The 27,065-nt window shown below is 32.9% G+C and overlaps 1 protein-coding gene across 1 annotated transcript in view; it reads left to right on the top strand.

Annotated features, from left to right (window-relative positions):
• Positions 1-10,090: 10,090 nt before the first annotated feature.
• Positions 10,091-27,065, top strand: part of SI (sucrase-isomaltase) — a 99,286-nt gene continuing 82,311 nt past the window's right edge. The window contains 9 exon segments of the mRNA XM_004774414.2: positions 10,091-10,208; positions 11,459-11,601; positions 17,101-17,218; positions 17,551-17,660; positions 18,778-18,929; positions 20,156-20,327; positions 22,161-22,260; positions 23,395-23,507; positions 26,076-26,201. Of these exon segments, the coding sequence (XP_004774471.2) occupies positions 10,091-10,208; positions 11,459-11,601; positions 17,101-17,218; positions 17,551-17,660; positions 18,778-18,929; positions 20,156-20,327; positions 22,161-22,260; positions 23,395-23,507; positions 26,076-26,201 (1,152 nt within the window).

Below are 27,065 nucleotides of genomic sequence, written 5' to 3'. Positions count from 1 at the left end.
GATGCTTATGTGTCTACCCTTGTAGGTTAAGGATCTTTTGTCCCTAGGTGCTTTCAGAATTCTCTCTTTATCTTTGTATTTTGCAAGTCACACTTCATATGTCTTGGTGTTGATTTTGTTGATTATGAGGGGAGTTCTTTATGCTTCTTGGACTTGAATGCCTATTTCCTTCTCCAGACTAGGTAAATTCTCAGTTATAATCTGTTCAAATAAACCTTCTGCTTCTTTTTCCCACTCTTCTCGGACTCCTGTGACACAGATATTGTTGTGCTTTATGGAATTGCTGAATTTCCTAAATCTATATTCAAGATCTAAGAGTTTTCCTTTCTTCTTTCTTTCAGCTTCATTATTTTTCATAATTTTATCTTCTGTATCATCTATTTATTTCTCTTCTTTCACCCTCATTTTGATTTCATCCATTTAGTTTTGCATCTTGGTTATAGCATTTTTTAATTTCAGACTAACTAGCTTTTAGGTCTTTTATCTCTCTGGTGTCTTCCATGCAAGGGTTTCTCTGGTTTCTTCTATGCTTTTTTTCAAGACAAGCTAGTATTCTTACCACTGTTGTTCTAAATTCTTCTTCAGATGTATTGTTTATATTTATTTTGAGAAAACACCTGGCTGTGATTCCTTCTTGATCTTTCTTTAGGGGAGAACTCATCCATCTTGTCATTTTGTCTAGATTTCTGTCTTTTGCGTGTTATAAGAGCTTGTTATGTTTCCTGCTCCTGAGAGTAATGCTGTATTGAGAAGAGGTCATATGTCCATGGTCATATGTCCATGGCCTGGTGCTTCAGGAAGTGTTTTTGGCACATGCTGTGTGCATTCTGTCATTGTGTTTTGGTTGCTCTTTCCCACAAGTTATTCATCTATAGAGTTCCTCCTTGCTTGCAGTGGTGAAAGTTGGACTTTTAACTAGGTGGGCTTTAATACATTTGTTAAAATAAGCCTTATTAAAAAAAAAAAAAAAAAGTTAAAGCCCTATCCAGAAAAAGAGAAAAGGAAAAGGAACAACAACAACAACAACAACAAAAAGCAAGCGAACAGACAAACAAAAAACTGTAAACCCGATTCCAAGGAGAAAGAAAGAAAGAAAGCCAGCCTGATCTAAAAAATGAGAAAAAGAAACAAACAAATGAACAAAAAACTATAAGCCTGATTCCAAAGAAAAAAGAAAAGAAGGAAAAAGAAAAAAAAAATCCTTATCCTATTTCTACTAGAACTGAAGCTGGTACTTTGGAGCATTCTTTGATTAGTAGACTTGGTACAGGCAGGAGACCTGTATTTTTCCTCTGAGTGAGAGACCCAATGCACTGGCTCACATTCAGACCTGCCCTCATAAAGATGCCTCTACCAAATGCTCCACTTGGTATAAGTGGTTCCAGCCTCTACTGGGGGTACTGTGTTGCTTGCTGAAATCCTACTGTGCTGGTGGGTGGGGGTGGAAAATGGCATCACCCTGCCCTCCTGTGCCAGGGGAGAGGAACTCACGTTTACTTGTGTTCAGGAAACCCTAACAGAAAACCAAACAACCTCCCCTCCTTTATCTCAGGCTACCATCAGGTCTTTGCCCTCAACCTGTCTGTGCCTGGGCTGTTGGCACATTCAGCACCACAGTACTCCTATGATCTATCTCTAGCATGGGGATGGGATACAAAATTGCAAATCTTAAAGGACTTGGCAAGGCATGGACCTAATGCCCTGGCGGAGAGTCTTGCAGTTTGCACCAGGTATTGTTCTGACCCAGAAAAGCAGTTGCATGGCCACACAAGTGCCTGGAGTCTATGGTGAAGAAAATTAAAAGCTACTACTTGGGTATCTACCCTTTGCACACCTCTGTCCCTGCTTTTTAGTAGCAACTCAATGGCACCCATGGGGTTCCTTGTCATTGGAGAGGCAAAAGACCATCTTCGGATCCCCACGCCACATAGTCCACTCCTATGCCTCTACTCACCTTCTCCAGAGCAAAACTGCCTGTCTGACTTGACTCTGGCAATTGGTGTGGCCTTCTAAAACCTCAGAATTTGAGCTCCACTGCTTGCAAAAAATTGTTGTAGTCAGTTTCTCTCAATTCCCCAGTCAATGATCTTGGGGGAGTGTTTTTCTTGTGTGATCCCCATACACTGCTCTCTCTTCCCATCTTCTTTTTGCAAAAAGGGTTCCCTTCCCTCTGCAGCACCAGGATCTTTCTCTCCCCCAATTCATATACTATCAGCTGCTACATTCTCTTCATCTAAATTGTGAAGATTACTCTTTTAATCCTCAAATCAATTTCCTAGTTGTTCAAAATGATTTGCTGTTGATCTAGCTGTGTTTGAGAGACAGGATGCCCAGAGTCTCCCTACCGCTCCACCATTTTTTTTTTATATTATAAAGTAAAATTTTATTAATGAAATATCACTGTTTATAATGTTAGGATTACTTTTTTTAATTTTTTATTTTTTATAAACATATATTTTTATCCCCAGGGGTACAGGTCTGTGAATCACCAGGTTTACACACTTCACAGCACTCACCAAAGCACATAATCCCAATGTCCATAATCCCACCTCCTTCTCCCAAACCTCCTCCCCCCAGCAACCCTCAGTTTGTTTTGTGAAATTAAGAGTCACTTATGGTTTGTCTCCCTCCCAATCCCATCTTGTTTCATTGATTCTTCTCCTACCCACTTAAGCCCCCATGTTGCATCACCACTTCCTCATATCAAGGAGATCATATGATAGTTGTCTTTCTCTGCTTGACTTATTTCGCTAAGCATGATACGCTCTAGTTCCATCCATGTTGTCGCAAATGGCAAGATTTCATTTCTTTTGATGGCTTCATAGTATTCCATTGTGTATATATACCACATCTTCTTGATCCATTCATCTGTTGATGGACATCTAGGTTCTTTCCATAGTTTGGCTATTGTGGACATTGCTGCTATAAACATTCTGGTGCACGTGCCCCTTTGGATCACTACGTTTGTATCTTTAGGGCAAATACCCAATAGTGCAATTGCTGGGTCATAGGGCAGTTCTATTTTCAACATTTAACTCCTCCTCCTTCTCTCATTTTATGGTTCTGAGGAAGGTTAGTGATCTAGTGTGGATAAGTAGTTCTTTTCTTGTCTGTTTCAATTATTTAGTTAAACTCTAGTTAGTTAAAATATAGTGTGACGTTAGGAATAGAGTTCGGTGATTTATCACTTACATGTAACATTCAGTTCTTGTCACAACAAATGCTCTCCTTAAAACCCATCACCCATTTAGCCCATCCCCTCACCCACCTCCTTTCCTTCAACCCTCTGTTCTGTATAGTTAAAAGTCTCCTAAGGCTTGCCTCCCTCTCTCTTTTTTCCCCTATGTTTATCTGTTTTTTTCTTGTATTTCACACTGAGTGAAATCATAGTCTGTTTATCTTTACCTGACTGAATTATTTTGTTTAGCATGATAATACATGTTAGCTCCATCCACATTATTGCAAATGGTAAGATTTCATTCTTTCTTTTGGCTGAGTAATATCCCATTTCTTCTTTATCTAATCACCAGTAGATGGACATTTGGGTTGTTTCCATAATTTGGCAGTTGGTGATAATGTTGCTATAAACATCAGATTGCATGTGTCACTTCGAATCAGTATTTTTGCATCTTTTGGGTAAATACCCAGTAGCACAATTGCTGGGTTACAGGGTAGTTTTAACTTTTTGAGGAACTTCCATACTGATTTCCAGAGTGGCTGTATCAGTTTGCACTCCCACAACAGTGTCAGAGGGTTCCTCTTTCTCTGCATCCTCACCAACATCTGTTGTTTTCTCTGTTGTTAATTTTAGCCATTCTGACTGGTGTGAGGTGGTGTCTCATTGTAGTTTTGATTTGTATTTTCCTGATTATCAGTGATGTTGAACATCTCTTCATGTGTCTGTTAACCATTTGTATGTCTTCTTTAGAAATATGTGTATTTATGTCTCCTGCCAATTTCTTAACTGGATTATTTACTTTTTAGGTATTGAGTTTGATTTTCTTTAGAGATTTGGGGCACTAACTTGTGGAAATTCATAGTGCCTACCCAGAAAAGATTTAGTAAACACAAGCCCTGGATGAGACTAGTTGAAAAGCAAAGGAGAGTCCAGAAAACTGGGCAGTTTACAGTTTCTGGTCTGAAAACAGCCAGATTCTCATTGTGGCTCAGGGCACTCATCCAGAGAGTAAATGCATGACTTAGAAGAAACATTTCTTTGGAGGTCTGATACTCCTTGTTTGTACTTCCATCATGAGCACAGCTTGTTCTAGCCACAGGATACTCCCTATTCCACTGTCTTGATTATTTTACAACTTCACATCCCTTCTTGTTTCTCTTATTCCCTTGTTGTATTGATAATATTCACAATAAAGGTGGAGGCATAATCTTGCTTAGGACCTTTGCCACTAGAATATCTGGTCCCCAGGCCATCTCCTTTCTCCTACTAAGGTCTCTGGAGTAATCTTTTCATTTACCATCTCAGAGTTTGCAGGCCAAGCCTAACACTAACTATTAGATATGTCATTTGAAAATATCTTCTCCTATTCCATCGATTTTTTTTTTTTTTTTTGTTTTGCTGATCATTTTCCTTGCTGTGCAGAAACTTTTTATCTTGATGAAGTCCCAATTGTGTATTTTTACTTTTGTTTTCCTTGCCTCTGGAGACATATCTAGAAAGAAGTTGTTATGCCCAATGTTAAGGAGGTTATTGTCTGTGTTCTCCTATAGAATTTTTATGGTTTCAAGTGTCATACTTAGGGTTTTAATATGTTTTGAATACATTTTTGTGTTTGATATAAGAAAGTGGTCTAATTTTATTCTTTTGCATGTTTCTGCCCAGTGTTCCCAACACTACTTGTTGAAGAGACTGACTTTTTCCCATTGGATATTCTTTTCTCCTTTGTCAAAGATTAATTCACCACATAATTGTGGGCTTATTTATTTATTTTTCTTCAGTTCCATTGACCCGTGTGTATCTGTTTTTATGCCAGTACCATACTGTCTTGATGACTACAGCTTTGTAATATAGCTTGCTGTCCAGAATTGTCATGTCTTAATCTTTGCTTTTATTTTTCAAGATTTCTTTGGCATTTTAGGGTTTTTTGTGGTTCAGTACTAATTTTAAGATTATTTTTTCTAGCTCTGTGAAATATGCTGTTGGTATTTTGATAGGGATTGCATTAATTGTGAAGATTGCTTTTGATAGTATAGAAATTTTAACAATATTTGTTCTCCCAGTCCATAAGTGTGGAACTTTTTCCATTTCATTGTGTCATCTTCAATTTCTTTGATAAGTGTTTTAGTTTTCAGAGTACATGTCTTTCACCTCTTTGGTTAGATTTATTCCAAGGTATCCTCTTGTTTTTGGTGCAATTGTAAATTGGATTTTAAATTATATAACTTTTAACCCAAAGTGGATGTTTGATGTGTATGATTTAACTACCATATGTTCAAAATTCTGAAATGCACATTACAAAGTCTAAAGAGAGCAATTTCCATAAAGAGAATAGTTGAACACTAATTTCTTCTGTTTAGTAAAAGTGTCAGTTACTAAGTATAGTTCAATGTCATTGCTGGTGTTTACAACTTTTTTGGTCTATTGCCTACCTAACTCAATTTTTGTTAATTTACTTCACACCATTTTAAATTTTTATATAGTTTTTTTTTTTAAGATTTTATTTATTTATTCGACAGAGAGAGATCACAAGTAGGCAGAGAGGCAGGCAGAGGGAGAGGAGGAAGCAGGCTCCCCGCCGAGCAGAGAGCCCGATGCGTGGCTCGATCCCAGGGCTCTGGGATCATGACCTGAGCCGAAAGCAGAGGCTTTAACCCACTGAGCCACCCGGGCGCCCCTAAATTTTTATATAGTTTTTATATTAAGTAAAAAAAAATTAAAACTCACAATTACTTTTAGGTTAAAACAATATGTTTTAATTTGACACATTTTTTTTCATTATTATATATAAGTTTGGTATGTGTATAATTGAATACCATTATATTGCAGTTTTGTCTGAATTTGCCTCTAAGCAATTCATGAGCAATTACTTCCCTGATCTTAAAGTTAATGAGTGAAACCAGAGTTAAGGTGGGAGGAGTATGGACCAAAGTGCGCAAAGAAAATTGTTCAAAGCAAAGGCCCACTCACAGCACGAGACATGGAAGCCTGAAAATGAAATAGAAGGCATAAAAATTTGAAATCTTGTAAAGTTTTTTAAATCAAGAGGACAAACACTTCTACACATAAAAGAAAATCTAAAAGATTATTAATTAAAATTGACAGATTTGCAGTTTTAGTTCAAGGGGGTGAGAAACTAGAGTGTTTGATCTCACTCTTAAAAGAGAAAAAAAAGGTAGACAAATTGCTAATTAGTTACTTTATTTTGAACCAATCAGAAAACTTAAATTGTAGGGGAAACAACTAACCTCAGTTTTAGGGTTGATCTCCTAGTTTCTCTATTGGTAGATATTTCTATTTCCTCTCTGAAAAGAGACTTACTCTTAAAAACATTCACAAATTTGCCCTCAGTTTCTTAGGAATATGTAGCACAGCTGGAATTTGTACCTAGGTTTCTTCTATAAAATTCTTTGATCTTAAACACTATACTGACTTAAACCAGTAATGTAGTTGATACTATAATTTTTAGTGTGTGAAATGGTGTTTAGTATAATTTTTGATAATTAAATTTGTGTCCTAAATAAATATAAATAAAATGTTGATTTATTTCTGGATTGCTTTTTTATATATCTCCACTTTTATATTTTATTCTAATGGATTTGTTCAGTTCTTCATCCTTAAAGTTAATAGTGGGACACAGGAAATAACTTTTATTTAATCATTACTTTTTATATTATCTTCTATTTTATATCTATCTTATATATCTTCTACTAAATATTCTCTCCTAATTGTTAATTCCTGCAAATGTTTTTCAGATTCTAGCTTACCAATGTTTCCACTTTTCAATGACAGTTTTAATGTCACATAATTAGGTAAAACAATTTTCAAACAATGCCTAAATAATGAAAGAAAATTTTGAAGAAAAAAAGACAGAATAAGTAAATATCTTTATGTTCTTGGACTAGTTCATAGGTACCAGAAATCAAAGACTATCTGAGGGAAGAATTATTAATTAACTTGGATTTCTAAACAGAAATATTTATGCAACTATTTTCAGGGCTAAGTCTTTTCCCACTGCATGTTTAACAGAAGTTAATTAAATACTGACAGGCTGGTGAAGATGCAATAAAAGTTTATGGGCAGCTCAGTATATAGCTGATCAGTTTTCATGATCACTGCTTTGGGAGCCTTACCCAACTTTGGTACAACATAGTGAACAGAACAGGCTATGAAATAAGGTAAGTTGATTGATCATATTTCTTCATTTCTTTCATGTTTCCAAATAATTATTTATTATTTTAATTCATGTTAGCAATATTCCTGTTTATCAGCACTTGCTTAAAATAGAAAAGATAGCTTTCATTTACCAATTTAAATATCTATCTCTTGTACTAAAATAGGAGAAAACATTTTTAAAATTTTTTAAGATATGAGAATATTTTCTTTGTCCACCTCTTCATTATAATTTTTGTCAGACTTAGTTGGCTCAAATCATCTTTATTTAATTTCTTCATATAGGAAAAAATGATTAAAAATATTTTGAAATGTACAAGTACTCTAAGTATGAGTCAATGTATTTTACTTAAGAAAATATATATAGGCAGAATAGAATACAACTGTTATAAAACATTTAATCTTTTCTAGCAAATCTTTTAAAGGTCGGTAATCAAGTAACCATCTAATAAACTGTTACTTATTTTGAAAGTAAATATATACAAAAAGGACATCAATATATAATTTCACCAAAAATGTTTTGCTTAAAATTACTGTGGTCCAAAATGTGATCACTGAAATTACCACTTCCAGCATATGAACAATTTTAGTACTGATTGTTTATGAGTACTCGCATGAGCTATTTAATTTTAATACATTAACTTTGTTCTAATTCTTCAAGATAAAAGGTTTGCTTCATAACAATATGCATTTACACCTTTAGACTTTTCTTAAAAATAGAAAGACATAATCCTTATTGACTTCTTGATACCAAAGTAAAATAATACTTTGAGTGAGACAGACTTGTTTAAAGTTAAACATTAAATGCAATTGTGTTCTTTCTCACATAACATTGAACAATTCAGTTTCATTTTCTTAACGGCTTCATATATCCCCTGTCATTTTGATTAGATCCAGTTTACATTTAGGTTCTTTAAAGATTAGAGATGCAATAAACAGCTTAATACGTGTAATAGGAAATCATATACTAAGATTGAAAGCTAATCTTTAAACTTTCATTCATAAAGTATATTTTTTTTAAAAAAAGTGAGCTTGTGCTTACTTGTCGGGGCTCTGCACTACTTCTGAAGTATATTGCATTAAAAGTATAAAAATTCTGGGGTGCCTAGGTGGCACAGTTGTTTAAGTGTCAGACTCTCGGTGTTGGTTCAAATTGTGATCTCAGGGTTGTGAAATAGAGCCCCTTGTGAGGCTCTCAGAATAGGGCGCCTAAGTCTCTCTCTCCCTCTCCCTTTGCCCCTTCCTTCCACTCTCCCTCTCAGTAAATAAATAAATCTTAAAAAAATAACAATCCAATTAAGGAAATTAACATATATATTAATAAGGACAATAGATATGCTACGTGGTGTGGTAAAATGGAAAAAAACGATTGATTAATACTGCCTCTAAGAGTGGTAGGAAAGGATTCACCAAGAATATGACATTTGAACTGGGTATAAATTAGGGCTAACTTAGAACAGAAAATGTGGAAAGATTGAAGAAAGATTAAATAGCATGTACTTAAGAAGACATGTTACCCAAGAAAGATGTTACAGTGGTGGAGATAGGATAAAGGTATAATTCTGAAAGCATTTTGGAGATAGAACCAACAGGGCTTTTGAGTGACTGAATGTTGTAGAAAGATACAAAAGAGGGAAAGTGTTTAGGTTGGGGCAACTGTACATATGAAATATCCCAGATAATTACAGGAGAAGGTGTTAATGTGAGAGACCAAAAAAAAAATTAATATCAGCAACTTATAATCATTATATTGTACACCTGAAACTAATATTATGTTGTATGTTAACTAGAATTTAAATAAAAATGATATGAACAATTTATTAAAGCATTTACCATTGAAACTCTAAGTTCCTATCTGGGTATATGCCATTGAATTGAGATTTGTATAAAAATCATAGAATACACAAAAATGAGGGAAACTTGAAGAGCACAAGAGATGAGAGATATATGGTCAAAACTAAATTAAACAAGTGAAGTTTAAGATAATTACTGGAAGAAATCTTTTCCTAATCTACATTTAGGTATCCTCTGTATGCTAACTCACATAATGTTATGAGAAAATAAATACATATGTTTGATATGAGAGTTTAGTATATTATTCTTCTATTGTGAGGGAGGTACTTGAAGATGATTTAATTCAAATCTTTTTTTGAAGTGACAACTCCCAAGTATATACTATATACCTATATAATTTTTCATAATATTTTATATTTGTATTCTCATATATTTATATTCTTTTCCACAGTATTGTTATAAGAAAGCAGTGTTAGTGTTCGAGGAACAGAATTTAAGGTAGGAAGAACTAGAAATTTTGATTTTGAGATAATAGCTTATTTCCTCTAAGGTTGAAGTTTCTAATGAGCAAAATGCAGATAACATTATCTCTTTAAAAAAATAGTGAGATTTAGGGGACACAGGGTAGGTGTCAGATTTCTTTTACTTGAGAAAGGTTCTAACGTGAGAGAGCAAGGACATCTCCTTGGAGATCTTTTCTTCCCTTTATGTTTCATCTTAGTTACCACAATAATGTATATCATCAATTCACTCTATTTATTAAAAATTACATGTGTGGTTTATATTTTGCCAATGTTTATTGTTTTAGATTATAAACAACTGTCTCTAGTTCTGCCTGTGTTTACTTAGGTAAAAAAAGTGGAATGTAAATACTCTTACCATAATGGCAGTGGCTTACTGTAGTTATATATTTTACATTTTAAATATATATTTCTTTTCTTTCTTTAGATGGCAAAGAAAAAATTTACTGGATTAGAAATCTCTCTGATTGTCCTTTTTGCTATAGTTACTATAATAGCTATTGCCCTAATTGCTGTTTTAGCAACTAAGACACCTGCTGTTGAAGGTAAGAAATGTTAAAAATAATTGCATGTTACAGTTGAAGTTAAATAAAATTTACTCCATAATAGTTATGGATTTTCAAAAGTAATCTACATGAAATGAAAAATGTGAAGAAAGATTTCAAGTAAGTTACATAATTATCCCAAATCTTTCTATCCATCATATTACAGTTATTTCAATGAAGAGCTGTTCTAATTAAGCAATCTATGTACTTTGACATTAATGACCTTCCCCACATTGTGTTGTCTAAACAATTGTGAAGAGCCAAAGGATCAAGGTGTTAATGGAAGGTGAAATAATCATCTGTTTTTAGTGAGGTTCTTCTAATTAATGGGAAAACCTGGGTTTTTGCTCTGGCCTTGAAATACTTGCAAAAGTATGGGGGGGCAGAGTGGAAAATCTGGGGGAATACCCTCTTTATTTTAGTGTCTTTCTCTCTCTTTTTTTTTTTAAGTAAGAGAGAGAATGTATAACAAAAACAGGTAGAAGGAAGGTAAAACAAAGCTTGAAGCATTTATTTTTCTTTCCCTGAATATTTCTGTCCTGATTTAGAGTAAATGCATACTACTCTGATCCACCTAACCTCTTTTTTCAATCATTCTTTCTGGACCAAATCAGAATTAGAAACAGTTACAAATTGCCTTCTACTCCAACAATAGTTAGTTTTCTACTGTTATTAGTCATTTGTTTCACCTGCTCCTAGTAAACTGAAAGCTTACTACATTGTGACACAATCATTTTATTTTACCCATATCTGATTGCTGGAAAGTTATTATACAAAATTGGAATTTGTTTTTCTTTGCAGTCCTTGCTTTCTCTTCTGTTCACTTCAAAGTATTGTTTTCCTGCTACTTTTCCCTGTTTGCTCTAATTCTTGTCTCCTTCTCTATATTCATTTCCCATCCATATATTTCCATCTTTTTCTTCATCTATAAAACACATTTTTTCATAAATGTGGTAGAATGAACATTTTGCTTCCTTTTGAATCTACCTCAAGACCTTCTGTGAAAATATTTTGTTTTTCTGCAGAAACAGTCAATAGGGCTCTGCACAGTTTTTAAATATTATTTGGATATTTTTCTTTGGTGACTAGGACTTGAATTTGTGGGTCATTTATTAGTGTAAAATTTATTTTTATTTTTATTATATGTATAAATTCATTTGGTTTTTCAATGCAATGTATTTGTTATCCCCCAAAGCTGAAAAAAAATAATTTAACACCTGTTTTATTTTACTAACCTCTTTCTTTTCTAGAAATTAGTAATTCTACTTCAACTCCACCTACCACTCGTACAACTACTGTGTATCCTGGTCCAAGTGATGCTAAATGTCCAAGTGAGCTAAATGATCATATCAACGAGAGAATAAACTGCATTCCAGAGCAATTTCCCACACAGGTCTACCACAAAAGACTTATATATATATATATACACACACACACACAAACATATATGTATATATATATATATAGTAATTAAATTAAGATAATTGCTCAGTATTGGAACAATTCCATATTTTTAAATATCTAATAGTCATTTAGACTGCACTTATCTTTCTTATAGATCCATATAAAGAGATGAGAGATAATTGAAATTGATGAGCTTGCTTATCTGTATTTCTATTCAATAAATTGACAAGTTAATTTTTTTTCGTTAAGCATTTTTCCATGCTTAACAAACTACTGTTAATTTTAAAATCTTTATGAAATTCTGTCCTCGCAAATCTACTTCTTAAAAAAACATAACCTTTGACGGTGTAGAACATTTGAGAGAAAATATAAATGCTCCATAAAAGTATTTATAATGAGGACATTAAGGTGTGTCTGGAAAATAAAGTGATACTCATACTTTGGAAAATTATTATTATTATTTTTTAATTATTTAGTAGTTTAGGAGAGGAAGCTTAAATGAGGAAAATTAAGGGTGACTTAATAGCTTCATGTGACTCTTCCTTGGTCTTCATAACCTATGTGGAAATACAGGTCAGTGAGGGTTGTGTGTGTGAATGTGTGTCTTCACATTTTATAATAGCTACATATTGTATGCAATCTATAACATACTATGATATTTATATAATATAAATATATATTAATCAGTGCATTTTAAATATTATACATTATATATGTATTATAATGTAATATGTATATTCAGCATATTATGTGTTATTATATGCATGTAATATGCATATTTAATATATATTAAATCTAAAATAAGCATATCTGAATCTTACTGCCTCCATTACAAGAAAAATTAACTATAAAATTTCTATTAGCCTTATCCTACCATTGTCACCTCATAGTTAACACATAATTTTGTGGTTAATTTGCTATTAAAAGTTGAAAACAATGAGATTTTTCTTAGGACAACTTTAGGAATAGTAAGTCCTTATAGCCTACCTACTGATAAAACAGCTAGATAAATAGTGTTTACTGTGACAAGTTAAGATAATTGACCAGTTATTCTCTTTAGGAAACAATGGCAGCTTAACATAAAAACCTGGTGATTCACAGACCTGTACCCCTGGGGATAAAAAATATATGTTTATAAAAAATAAAAAAAAATTCTATTAGGAACAATATGGGCTGCTAAAAGCTTAAAGAGAAACAACACTTCAAAGCCAATTGATTAAGGTTTTGATGCTTACTATTTTTAATGTCAGCCTGTCAGGTTGCTAAATAGTGTTTTCAATGTGAAACAAATTAAACTTATGAATTTAACAAATTTCAGCTAACATGTATTTGTCATCTAAGAAAAGAAGGTGAACTTAATTTAAGAGTAGCTATAATTATAACCAGAGTTTATTAGTCAGCCTGGACTTCTATAATAAAATGCCAAGCTGTGTGACTTAAACAATAAGACATTTATGTTCTCAGTGCTGTGGAGGCTAGAAGTCAAGATGTCATCAAGGTTGGTTTCTAGTGAGACTTCTCTTCCTGGCTTGTAAACAGCTGCATTCTCGTGTCTTCATATGATTTTTCCTCTGTGCATGCCCAGATAGAGAGATGGAGTGTGTATGTGACCATGTTCAAAGTCTCTTCTTTTTTTTTTTTTTTTTAAAAGATTTTTTATTTATTAATTTGACAGAGAGAAATCACAAGTAGACGGAGAGGCAGGCAGAGAGAGAGAGAGAGAGAAGCAGGCTCCCTACTGAGCAGAGAGCCCGATGTGGGACTCGATCCCAGGACTCTGAGATCATGACCTGAGCCGAAGGCAGCGGCTTAACCCACTGAGCCACCCAGGCGCCCCAAAGTCTCTTCTTTTTATGAGGACACCAGTCCTATCAAATTTGCACCTCAAACTATGACTTCATTTAACCTTAATTAACCTCCTTAAATTCTCTGTCTCCAAATATAATCACATTGGGGATTGGGGGTTAGGGCTTCCTAAATATGAATTGTGGGGGGGGCACAATTCAGTCAATAATACAATCAATCCACTATATATTAATATAATTATTTATTACATATATTTCTATATGCATACTCACATGCATATAATAAAATAAAAATGTAAAAAATGTGTTTTTATCTATCAAAGTTTACATCTACTGATGGATATTTAGTATGTTTTACTTTTTGTTTTTTTCAAATTAAGAAGAAAGAAAATTGAAATTCAGTCATATGTGGAATTTAAGAAACAAAACAAATAAGCAAACAGGAAAAATAAAAAGAAAGACAAACCAAGAAACAGATTCTTAGCTATAGAGAGAGAACAGACTGATGGTTACCAGAAGGGAGGTGGGTGGAGTGACGGTTTAAATAGGTGATGGGGTTTAAGGAGGGTGATTGTGAAGAACACCAGGTGCTGTATGGAAATGTCGAATCACTATACTGTACACTTGAAACTAATATTATACTCATTGTATCTTAACTAACTGGAATTTAAACAAAAGTTTAAAAATAGATTAAGAATTAAAATAATAAGGGAAAATACCTGAAATCTTGAAAAATAGGCAGAATGACTAAACATAAATAACAAGAATCAAAATCTATATGAAATAAACCAAAATTATTCATATTTTAAAAGCAACAATGAGGATATACATTTTTGAACTAATATTTTGATATATATATGTAGTGGTATGAGTGATGTCTTCCAAAAAATTCATGTCTACTTGTAGCCTTAGAATATGACTTTATTTGGAAATAGGATCTTTGCAGATGTATTTAAATATTAAATGAGGTTATTAGGGTGGGCCTCAAATAAAATGGCTAGTGTCATAAGAGAAGGGGATGATATACAGAGAACTACAGGGAATAAAGCTGGTGTGAAGATGGAAGTAGAAATTGGAGTAAGGTATCTTCAAATCTAGAAATCCTGGATTACCAGGAACTATCAGAAGCTAGGAACAGATAAGGAAGCTGGCTTCCCTAGAGCCTTAGAGGGAGTATGATTCTGCTACACTTTGAGAGAATAAATTTCTCTTGATTCAGACAACCCTGTTTATGGCTGGTATGCAGACCTAGGAATCCAATACAGTATGTTTGGAAGAACTCCATGTAACTCCATTTTACTGTGCATTTTTTTTTAATTTTTTATTTTTGATAAACATATATTTTTATCCCCAGGGGTACAGGTCTGTGAATCACCATGTTTACACACTTCACAGCACTCACCAAATCACATACCCTCCCCAATGTCCATAATCCCACCCCCTTCTCCCAAACCCCCTGCCCCAGGCAACCCTCAGTTTGTTTTGTGAGATTAAGAGTCACTTATGGTTTGTCTCCCTCCCAATCCCATCTTGTTTCATTTATTCTTCTTCTACCCACTTAAGCCTCCATGTTGTAACTGTGCATTTTTTAATTAAGCAAAATGATTGTAATTTACTTACTTCTTTTTTCTTAACACCTTTATACCTTACAATATCAGTATATCTACATCTAATTCTACCTTTTTGTTTTATACTAACATTTTCAAAATTCTTTTAGAAAGACTACTCTAGGGTGCCTCGGTGCCTCAGTTGGTTAGTTAAGAGCCTTTGGCTCAGGTCATGATCCCAGGGTCCTGGGATTAAGTCTCACACAAGGGTCCCTACTTCTCCCTCTGCCTGCCACTCCCCCTGTTTGTGCTCGCTCTCTGTCTGTTAAATACATAAATAAAATCTTTTGAAAATAAAAAAAAAAAGATAAATAAAAAGACTAACAATTTTTACCTCTCTCTTTGTAATTCTGGGAGTATTTCTATAACTAGAGGGTTAATTGCCTGATAGACGTCACACATACTTTATATTCTGATAGATAATGACCCTCCAAAATGTCAGATCCAATTGCACTTTTATTTGCAATGTACATGTAAGTATGTGTATATATGTGTGTGCCTGTGCATGTATATCTAAAGCCACTTTAATTTGATGTTAAACTAGGAGAGAAGTTAATATGTCATCTACTAAAAACGTAGGCTTTAAACTTCTTTTCAAGTCAAATAACCCCCCCAAAAAATCCCACAAATGTTTGAATTATGAAAGTGTGTCATACTACTAAATTCAAATATTAAGTAGATTTTTAATTATACTGATGCTAAAAGACAGCATTATTATGTGACTTCACTTTTTATATAAGCATATATAATTTTTTCCACTTCACACAATCTTTCCATACAGATCATAAAACTACTCAAGAGTTCAGTGCTTTGCGTTATTCATTAGATGTACTGTCTACAACTAGTTGTGACACTGGGCACATGAATTAGTTTAACTAGTTTACTTAAATACTGAACTAATAAGTGGCTGGAAATAACTGCCTTAAGCATTTTATGTAGGCTTGAATTCAGGGCATGTCTTCATCTCTATAGCCTCACCTTCAGCTTGATACATAATTGATACACAAAAACTATTCCAGTTCTTCTGGGTTGACTACATGACACCAGATTATAATTACTCATAGGGCAGGAACTTTTATTTATTTTTTTTAAAGTTTTTTTTTAAAGATTTTATTTATTTATCTACTTGGTGGAGGGAGAGAGGAGAGGAGAGGAGGGGAGAGGAGAAGAGGAGAGCAGAGGAGAGGAGAGGGAGGAGCAGAATCTGCATGCTGAGAGCGGAGCCTGATCCACCACCCAGAGATGATCATCACCTGACTGAAATCAAGAGTCCTGTGTTTAATCAGCTGAACCATCCCGGCATCCAGGGCAGAAACTTAAAAAAAAAAAAAGAAAGAAAGAAAAAAATATATATATAGTAGTATAGCTTCGTAGTATATCTTGAACTCTGTGATTGTGATACCTTCAGTTTTGTTTTTGTTTCTCAAGGTTACTTTGGCTTCTCTGGGTCCTTTGTGGTTCCATACAAATTGTATTTGTTCTGGGTCTGTGAAAAATATTAGTACTTTGACATGGTTGATATTGAACCTGTAGATTGCTTTGAATAATATACTCCCCAAAATTAAAAAACTTGGGACACCTGGGTAGCTCAGTCTGTTAAGCTTGGAACCACGTCAAGATCCCAGGGTCCTGGGATGGAGTCCCACTCCGGATCCCTGCTCATCAGGAGCCTGCCTCTCCCACTCCCTCTCCCTCTGCCTGCTGCTCCCCCTGCTTGTGCTCTCTCTCTCTGTGTCAAAAACAAAATAAATAAATAAATAATGTCTTTAAAAAAATAAATGCAAACAAAGAAAAACCATAGGTTTATAGTAGTGTGTATTAGCATGTTAATTTGATAAATCACAACTCAGAGCATCAATCTATGGTAGAGTGTAATTAATTCAATTGATATTTCTGCCAAGTGAAAGGGACAGGAAAATAGGTGATATTTCAATATATTATATTCTTAAAGAGAGAAACTTGCTTTTCAAACATTTAATTCAAACATTTACTGGAATGAATGAATGTTTAAAAAACAACAACTGACACATGATCATAGTACTAATCCTATGATTCCTTCTATAAATGTTTCACCAGGCAGTTTGTGCCATGCGAGGTTGCTGCTGGAAGCCATGGAATGACTCTATTATTCCCTGGTGCTTCTTCGCAGATAACCATGGCTATAATGCTGACAAAGTGACAACAACAAGTACTGGTGAGAAATGTTCTATCATGGTGACCCAATATGATATATTTTAAGTGAAAAACAAAAAGTACATTTTAAAATTTTCTTTGGAAAAATATCTTAATAGAATCAAATGGGAAGTTTATACACAAGAATGTTTAAATTGCTTATATCAAGGATTCAGTTTTTGCATAATTATATCTTCCATATAATAAAAGAAGTAGTGTGATAAGGGTATTATAATTATAAAAGTAAGTAAGATAAGTATTTGTGATAAGGGTAATATAATTATAAAATTAACTAATAATTATTAATCTTTATAAATAAAATCATCACTCATGCCAACGTTTTTCTTCTTTAAGGACTTGAAGCCACATTAAACAGGATATCTTCACCTACACTATTTGGAGATGATGTTTCTAGTGCTCTCTTCATAGCTCAAAATCAGACACGTAATCGTTTCCGGTTTAAGGTTTGTTTTTTTATTTATAAAGAGGACTTAATCATGAAAGGCAGCAATGAGCACTCCCTTCATCTTACTCAGGCATTTTTCCTCTTAAGAAATATTTATTCCAAAGCAAGGGACTAATTGGACTAGTTATTCCATTTCCCTGAGATTGTTTACTGAAATGTAAAATAGGAAGAGTTCATCCACCAGTTATTTTTGAAGAATTTCATAATATAGTCAATGTAAAATATTTGATATAGCGTATCTAAAAGAATAAACAATAAATTAATTTTTATTATTTCAACAACAGGCTATGATGAAGAATTAGTTCAAAATTTGAGAAAACACATTAACTGTGCTGTATAAATGGGACTTTTACTTACTAGTTCTTTTTACTTGTATCACTTTTATTCAAGATTTTAAAGAAACCAATTCCTGCTGCTTTTAAGCAAGTAGTTTATTTGTATGATCTTTTAGATTAGGAAGTGAAAACAACACCATAGGGGCACCTGGGTGGCTCAGTGGGTTGGGCCTCTGCCTTGGGCTCAGGTCATGATCTCAGGGTCCTGGGATCGAGCCCCGTGTGGGCTCTCTGCTCAGCGGGGAGCCTGCTTCCTCCTCTCTCACTGCCTACTTGTGATCTGTCTGTCAAATAAATAAAATCTAAAAAAAAAAAAAAAAAGAAAAGAAAACAACACCATATCCTTTGTATAATACTACTTTAAAGCAATTTCACCGGGGTTAATAGGTTTTTTTTTTAGCAAAATATAAAATCTTCTTGGAATTTCTAAGGGGATGAACACTGAAAAGCAATAAGAGTAATCAAATTCACAAAATTATAGTATTAAAGAATAAATATTTAGTAATAGTATTATTAATTTCCTTCTTAATCTATCTATAAAAATCTTTAAATATTATATATATTACTTTTATAAACAATTCTATACTCTTTGACAATTGATACAATTCTTCATATAACCATTCAACCATGTTAAGATTATGACTAAATTAATAGCTCCTCTATTAAATTATTAAATTTAGTATATTTTATTCAGAACTTGCATTTGATCCTTATTTCAGAAATGGAAAGTGAAATAATGATTTTGAATCAAATAATGCTAATTTCTTTAAATCTTTGCAGATTACTGATCCAAGTAATAGAAGATATGAAGTTCCTCATCAGTTTGTAGGAGAATTTACTGGAACTGCAGCCTCTGATACATTATATGAGGTGCAGGTTACAGAAAATCCATTTAGCATCAAAGTTATTAGAAAAAGCAATAGGAGAATTTTGTAAGTATCTTATTTAACATTTCTATAAGGTTAAATAACTGGTTAAATAACTAGTTTTATTTTATTATCATAGAATTAGGAAAGTCTTATTTTTAAGGCATTTTCAGGAAAAATAATTTTCTCCCCAAAGAGAGTGAGTATATATACTTTCAGAAATATAATGGAAAAAGGGTTTTATTTCCTGTGGATGAAAAGTATGAGAAAGTGAATGAAAATGTACAAATTAGGGCCAACCAAAGGTGAAGGTAAAGAGCATCAATGATAGAATTTTCGCCTTGCCTATATTTTTACATAGCTAGAACTCCTATTGTGTCCTTTCTCCATTGTTTATTATATTCTGTTGCCAGTTTGTAGGATCAATTAGTTACTATTCAGAAAGGGGCTAATTCCCATAGTAATATTAAAGGACTTTGTATACATGTGTGTGTGTGCATATATATATGCACACACACATATGTATGAAACGTGTATATATATATATATTAAATTAAATATATATATATATTAAATTAAATATTCTATGAATGCCTACATTATGAATGTGTTTTGGGGGATATTTGTGGCAAAGGATTTAGTAATTCTTAAGACAAATGCTCTATGTCTCTAAGATGGTTAATTAAGCAGTTTTGTCAATATCAAATTTTAACAATTACTTTTCTTAAATATAGTTTAAGAATTTGCAATTAACATTATGTTAAATGATGAAAGTATTAAATACACTTGACATTTCTTGTAGTATATGTTTGATATCAAATATACAGTTTTTTCATTTTGGAAAAATAATTTTGAATTTAATCTTAATATATATGTTAGAGGTGTGAAAACCAGTATGGTACTGTATTTTGAAATTGTGTCTCTGGAGCACGGCAGAATTGGGTTTGAAATCTGGCTCCACACTTACCAGTCTGTCACCTTAGAAAATATGAATGAATTTTTCCTAATTGTGCTATTTGTAAAATGGAATTGATAATGGTAGTTATGCTTTAAGTTTGTGATGGAGATTTGAAGAAGGAATGTGTACAAAGAGTTATATTGGTGATGATACAACAAATTGTGTCAATGCAATTAACAAATTCTGTTTATGATGTAATTCATATATTCCCAAGAAATGATTACAGCTCAAGATTGACATATTCAAAATGAAATATTCTGGATGATTACATAGATCCTTCTTTCATAGGACATTTGTGTTTCTAGATTATTTATTTATTTATTTTACTGTACAGGTTTGACACCAGCATTGGTCCCCTGGTATACTCTGATCAATATTTACAGATCTCAACCAAACTTCCCAGTGAATATATCTATGGTATTGGGGAACATATTCATAAGAGATTTCGTCATGATTTAAACTGGAAAACATGGCCAATTTTTACCCGTGATCAACTTCCTGGTGATGTAAGGAACAATCTTTTTTTAAATAAATAATATTTTTAATAAATAAACTATATTGGATCAGATGATCATTTTCATCTACTTGAAACTATAATTTATTTGATGTCAATGATACTTAATCCAGCAGCTTATTTACTTAAGGGCTGAGGATTTACAGTACAGTCCTAAATTAACTCAAAAAGTAACCAACAGATTTTATGAATTCTTCAATAGGTATATCTAATTTGTGAATATTTTCTTTTGATTCTGCTTTTTATATTTCATCATTCCCTTTTCAGTCATTCTTATGCTTAAGCTTATCCATGACAGGGCACCTGGGTGATTCATTTGGTTGAGCGGTTGAGCATCTGACTCCTGATCTCAGGTCAGGTTTTGATCTCACAGTTGTGAATTTAAGCGCCATGTTGGACTCTATTCTGGACATGGAGCTTACTTAAAAAACAAAACCAAAAACAAACAAATAAAAAACTATCTACAGGGGCACCTGGGTGGCTCAGTGGGTTAAGCCTCTGCCTTCGGCTCGGGTCATGATCTCAGGGTCCTGGGATCAAGCCCCACATCAGGTTCTCTGCTCAGCAGGGAGCTTGCTTCCTCCTCCTCTCTCTCTCTGCCTGTCTCTCGGCCTACTTGTGATCTCTCTGTCAAATAAATAAATAAAGCCTTAAAAAAAAAAAAACTATCTACAGCTAGTCATTGCACTAGAATCATTCTAAATACTAACTGTTCTATATCACTTTGTATGGTATGGTGTCTTCCTATCCATTGGACATCATAATGTACATCTATGCCTGTTTCTTCCTCTTCCATAACATATGAACTTCTTCCATAGGCTTAAATACCTGCACAGGGGAACAGTTCCCTTTGTAAGTACCAAAACATGATGTTCTTTATTATTTGTACAATAAGTCACTAAGAGCTAATTGGAAGTTTAATTTCCCAAGAACTTCTCCCAAACTCTCATATGCAGAATTAGCTTTTACTTTCTAACCCTTTTTTTATATTTTAGTATGACAATCACCTCAGGTTAGTATTTGTGTATATATTCATTTATACTTCTAAAATATGAGATTCTTCTGGACCAGGACCCTGTCATTAAGACATTTATATTTATTGATTTATGATTGCTTTGAGTCAGTTCTTAGTGATTTTTAAAAAATGTCAGTGCTAATCATTTCATTCCCCAAAATGAATAAATGGATTGTTGCTTTAAAGAGCTTCATTTAATAGAGAACTACTAGTAATAAATTACTAATAATGATTCTACCAATCTTTTTTATAGCATCCCTATCTGTAATGAATACTTAATATAACACTAGGCTGAGAACTTCATAATTATTTTCCATATATTCTTTCCTTTGAACTTCCATATCCAGCCAGGAACTGTTTTCTTTTACCTTTCAAGTGTATTTTCAGTTGGTCTCAACTATTTCATGTACTTATTAGCTCTTCACAAACATACTACAGAAGTTCTATGAGGATGGACATCTCCTTGGAATTCCCTGAAGTGTCTTGGGCATAAGGAATAAATGTGCCATTTTCTTATTATTAATATCTTATTAAAACACACTCAATCATGATAAAACATAAAGTTAAGTAATCAATTCATGGTCTGATGAATATACTATGTTATATATTTTATGTATTAACATGTTAATCAAAATAAGTTAATTTTTTGCTATCGGGTTTCATATGTTAAGTATAGTGGAGAAAATTAGTATAGAGATATGAGAAGTAAATTACAGAAACAAATTGTAATAAATAAAGGTCATTTTAAATATATAGTTTTTAAATTTTAAATATACCTTAAAAGTTAATTTTTAAATTTTTGCCTTACAGAATAATAATAATTTATATGGCCATCACACATTCTTCATGTGCATTGAAGATAATTCTGGAAAGTCATTTGGTGTTTTCTTAATGAACAGCAATGCAATGGGTAAGAGTAATTTATCTGATAATATATTTAAATAAAGTTTAACTTGAAATGTTAGAACTGCTCTCTTATTTCAATCACAGATATGGTATGTCAGAGTAAACTTTATTGTTCATGATTTGCTATGTGAAATTATTACAAGCAGTTTTCATAGTTAGTATGACAATAGAATTTTGCATATCAGTACTTCTATTTTGGGGAGAGTGTACTGTGTTGTGACATTCAGGTACTTTCTTTTCCCTTCAGAGCAAAACTGAAACACAACCATGAAAAGGCTTATTCCTATTTCATAGCTTCACTTGTTAAGATAAGTTAATATACCACTACTATACAAAAGAGAGATGTCCATATAAGGAGAGAAAGAAAGAAGATTAATTTTTTATTTTATCATAATTCAAGTAATGTAGAATATATTTTTAAAGATTTATTTATTCATTTGACAGACAGAGATCACAAATAGGCAGAGAGGCAGGCAGAGAGAGAAGAGGAAGCAGTCTCCCTGCTGAGCAGAGAGCCCAATGCGGGGCTGGATCCCAGGATGCTGGGATCTTGACCTGAGCCTAAGGCAGAGACTTAACCCTCTGAGCCACCCAGGTGCCCAATGTAGAATATTTTTAAAACATTGTGCATGCAATACTAATGTTTAACAGATAAATCAGTGATAATAAAAAGCTACAAAATTAAACCATGTCCCAGAAAGAACACTATATTATATGGTTATCAAGGCAATTATTGTCTACATTGGGAAAAAAAAATAAACACTTTTATAGTGTTTTCTTAGATATTAACATGTGATAATATGATGTTTTAGAGAATCTTCAATTACAACAACTATTTGAAATGCAATTTTAGAAAAAAGTATTTTTGTTGTAAAAGGACTGATCTCTTGCTATGCAGGGGATTCAGGGAAAGATTATGACAACATATGTAAGAAGAAACATCTGGGATATCCTATCATAAACCTCATATTTGGTAGCATTCTTTTTCTCCTATATTCTTCTTATTTTCAGTATCTTATTTTACCTTAATTATTTAGAAATCTGTGTAAAAATATGTGGTTAATATGAAGCACAGCTATTATTTTATTACTGTGCCTATTTTTATTACTTATATGTGCTCTTTTAATTTTATTTGTAGAAATTTTCATCCAGCCTACTCCAATAATAACTTACAGAGTTATTGGTGGAATTCTGGACTTTTACATCTTTCTAGGAGATACACCAGAACAAGTAGTTCAACAGTATCAAGAGGTATATTCTACATCTATTTTATAAAATTATTTTCTACTATACATTTCTTTCATCTCACGTCTAATTTTATGTTAGATATCTGGGCACTCTTAGCTAAATGTATTTTTAAATCTTACCATTTTTCAGGCATAGGTAGGTGGATTTTGTTTTTTCCAATACCATGAAGCTTATGCATATATTAAATGTCTATATTCCTGATATCAAATTGTTTCTTGCTGCTAGGCAGCTGAGTTCAGGAGTTGGATTTCTTTGAAATGTTGCATAGTAAATATTTACTTATTCATGACCTACTTTTATTGGATAAAGCAAAGGAAAGTATCTGATCTTCAAGGCTGAGGATAGGCAATGGATGTATAGGTCATACACCCCTTTGATAAAAATCCTAAAGGCAAGTGAGTTATAAGTAAGGCTAGTGAAATTTGCTGTTAATGCACAGTAGGTAAACTCCAAGAAAATTGGATCTGATGCTTAGGCATAGAAGGGCAGATTCTGATATATAGTCTGAAGCCTTACATCTTCTAAGCAAATTTTGCTTTCCTATTAAGTAATGTGTTCATGAACCGAAGTCCAAGATGGGTCTTAGAGAGGTAAGCAATCCAGTGCTTACCTTGAGACTGCTTCTAAAATATAATTCTGTATTTTTTTCTATATAATTCTTTTATACAACTGTTCTCTTGTGAGTATTGGTTTATATAATCCCTGGTGTTGGTATGGAAAAATAAGCATAAGATTTAAGGATTATTCCATTTTTAAAAATATTGTTTTATTGATATAGCTTTGAAATAAAATTCCCATTTGCTAAAATGATGTTACCGGAGAGGTAATTACTATAAAAAAACTTTCTTTAATTAGAGTCCAAAATGTGAAATGAGAGTAGGTAGGGTTTTACACAAGTAAATAATTTACAGTGTCTAATAATTCCAAAATTGTTATTAATAAATATGAGTTTCAGAAAACCCACAAAATTTACAGTCTGTAATACTAAATCATAATTACAATGTTAGGCTGAGCTTTATGTAGACTTTGGGTATGGTTACTACAACATCTAAACAGTGGATAGCACATTTTTGAAAGAATTTGACATCAGCTTTGTGAGTTATTAGCTGGGATTGTTCTCTACTACATGCTAAGTGAATTCTGTGGTCAGCAGTAGTTGAGATTGAGTTATGCACGATGTATAAATGCAGCATACATATAGTATAGTGGCATGCTTGCTTCCATCATTTTCTGAGTAGCCTTGCAAAGGCTTGAAATTGAGCAATAACCCACAATCATGGTGCAGAATACAGCGCTATTAATTACTGTGGCATTTAAGTGAGGTTTAAGCTATGTAGAGAGTAAGAAGCTGTAATTCTTGTTTGAAGAAAAACAAATTTTTTTCTGTATAAGCTAACCCACAAGCTGTCTTAATATTTTAAAATTTAAAATTTGCTTCATTTGACTGACCAAATAGTTTTGAAAACAATGCTTATATATAAAGTGTAAGATAAAAAATATATGAATTAATATATGTAATAATATTTTGTATACTTTTATTAAAAACAAATTATGTCATATACATGTATAATCCACAGACGTTTTAATTACGTCCAAATCTTTAGTGAAATTCCGTGAAACATGAAGTGTTTATGAAATGAGTTTAAAAATGCTTATTTTTTTAGTTTTGATAGTAATTTATTTTTAAAATAAATTTAATGTTTAATGAGTCGATTATAACCCAATATAAGTTATTTTTAAAAAATGTTACATTGTGGTTTTTTAAACATATGTGATAGAGAAATCATGAAATATGCAGATATGCACCTAATTTAAAAATCATGCCAATAAAGTTTATATTACAAGCTTTATATAACCTAATACTCAGTGAAAATAATTATGATTAGTTACACCCATATTTCCATATGCAAAATAGTATCCTTTGTTAGGATGACACACTGGTATGCTGTTGCTGGTGTGCATTGAGCACCAGATTCTTTGGGTCACAGAAAGTGAGAGAAGAGATTCTATTTGGCCCATGGGGGAAAAGCCCTGCATGTGAATGACATAAGTATATTTGATAAAATAAGTGGCTTGTAGATTTATGGAACATATTTTATTAATATTTAAAAATATTAATATTTTGAAAAGGAGAAAAATAAGCATGAAAATATAAGGGGATAGAAATTATCTAGTTTTAAACATTTTTTCTTAAATGAGGACCGTTCATTCACTCATTCATTCATTCTGTTGCTACAGGAAGTGAGAGTGTGCTGGGACAATACTTTTTTTCTCTTTGATGCTATTTTTATATTCTCTTTTTTAACTTTCCATGCTGGGAAAAATATATCTTTGCAAACGCTGCTTTCTTAAGAGCTAACTCTCTAAAACAAAATAAACAAATGTGAGTGACAAAACATAAAGTTCTAACAGAATATGCAGGACACAGAATTCAGGTAACACTAAATCTTTGTTCAAAATATGTCATTTAACTTAAGTAAATACTAGCGATAACAGAGTAAGAAACAAATCATATTAATAATAATTTTAATATTCTTTATTAAAATTAATCAAATATCCATTTACTTCAAGCTCATTGGACGACCAGCAATGCCAGCATATTGGAGTCTTGGATTCCAACTTAGTCGCTGGAATTATAAGTCACTTGATGTACTGAAAGAAGTAGTAAAAAGAAACCGGGATGCTGGCATACCATTTGTAAGTGGGATGAAGGGTTTGTGGGAATATACACCAAGTTAAATATTATCACACAACAATAAATGTATGGAATATCAAACTGCATTTTAATGATAAAGCATTTTTCAAATCCATACCTAAGAACAGGTCTTACTGAAATTCTAAGAACTGATTATGAGTTATACTAGAACAGAATACATAGTTAACTGAACATCACATTCAGTTTTTTAATATAGACTGTTTTTTACAGATGATATACTTTTAAAGGTAAAAAAAAATATTTAGGGGCATCTTGGTGGCTCAGTTGGTTAAGTGTCAGAGTCTTGTTTTCAGATCAAGTCCTGATCTCACAGCTGTCGGATGAGCCCCATGTCAGCCTCTGTGATCAGTACAGGGTCAGCTTCAGAGTCTATCTCTTCCTCAAATAAACAAACAAAAATCTTTAAAAAAAATTTTTTTTTAATTTTTTTTTTTTTTTTTTTTTTAATATAATTTTTTATTTTTTATAAACATATATTTTTATCACCAGGGGTACAGGTCTGTGAATCACCAGGTTTACACACTTCACAGCACTCACCCAAGCACATACCCTCCCCAATGTCCATAATCCCACCCCCTTCTCCCAAACCCCCTCCCCCCAGCAACCCTCAGTTTGTTTTGTGAGATTAAGAGTCACTTATGGTTTGTCACCCTCCCAATCCCATCTTGTTTCATTGATTCTTCTCCTACCCACTTAAGCCCCCATGTTGCATCACCACTTCCTCATATCAGGGAGATCATATGACAGTTGTCTTTCTCTGCTTGACTTATTTCGCTAAGCATGATACGCTCTAGTTCCATCCATGTTGTCGCAAATGGCAAGATTTCATTTCTTTTGATGGCTGC

Source organism: Mustela putorius, unplaced genomic scaffold (genome assembly GCF_011764305.1).
Source record: "Mustela putorius furo isolate JIRA1106 unplaced genomic scaffold, ASM1176430v1.1 tig00003834_pilon_pilon_pilon, whole genome shotgun sequence".
Classification (NCBI taxonomy): domain Eukaryota; kingdom Metazoa; phylum Chordata; class Mammalia; order Carnivora; family Mustelidae; genus Mustela; species Mustela putorius.
Note: the sequence above shows the minus strand (reverse complement) of the source record. Positions and strands in the feature narration are given on the sequence as shown.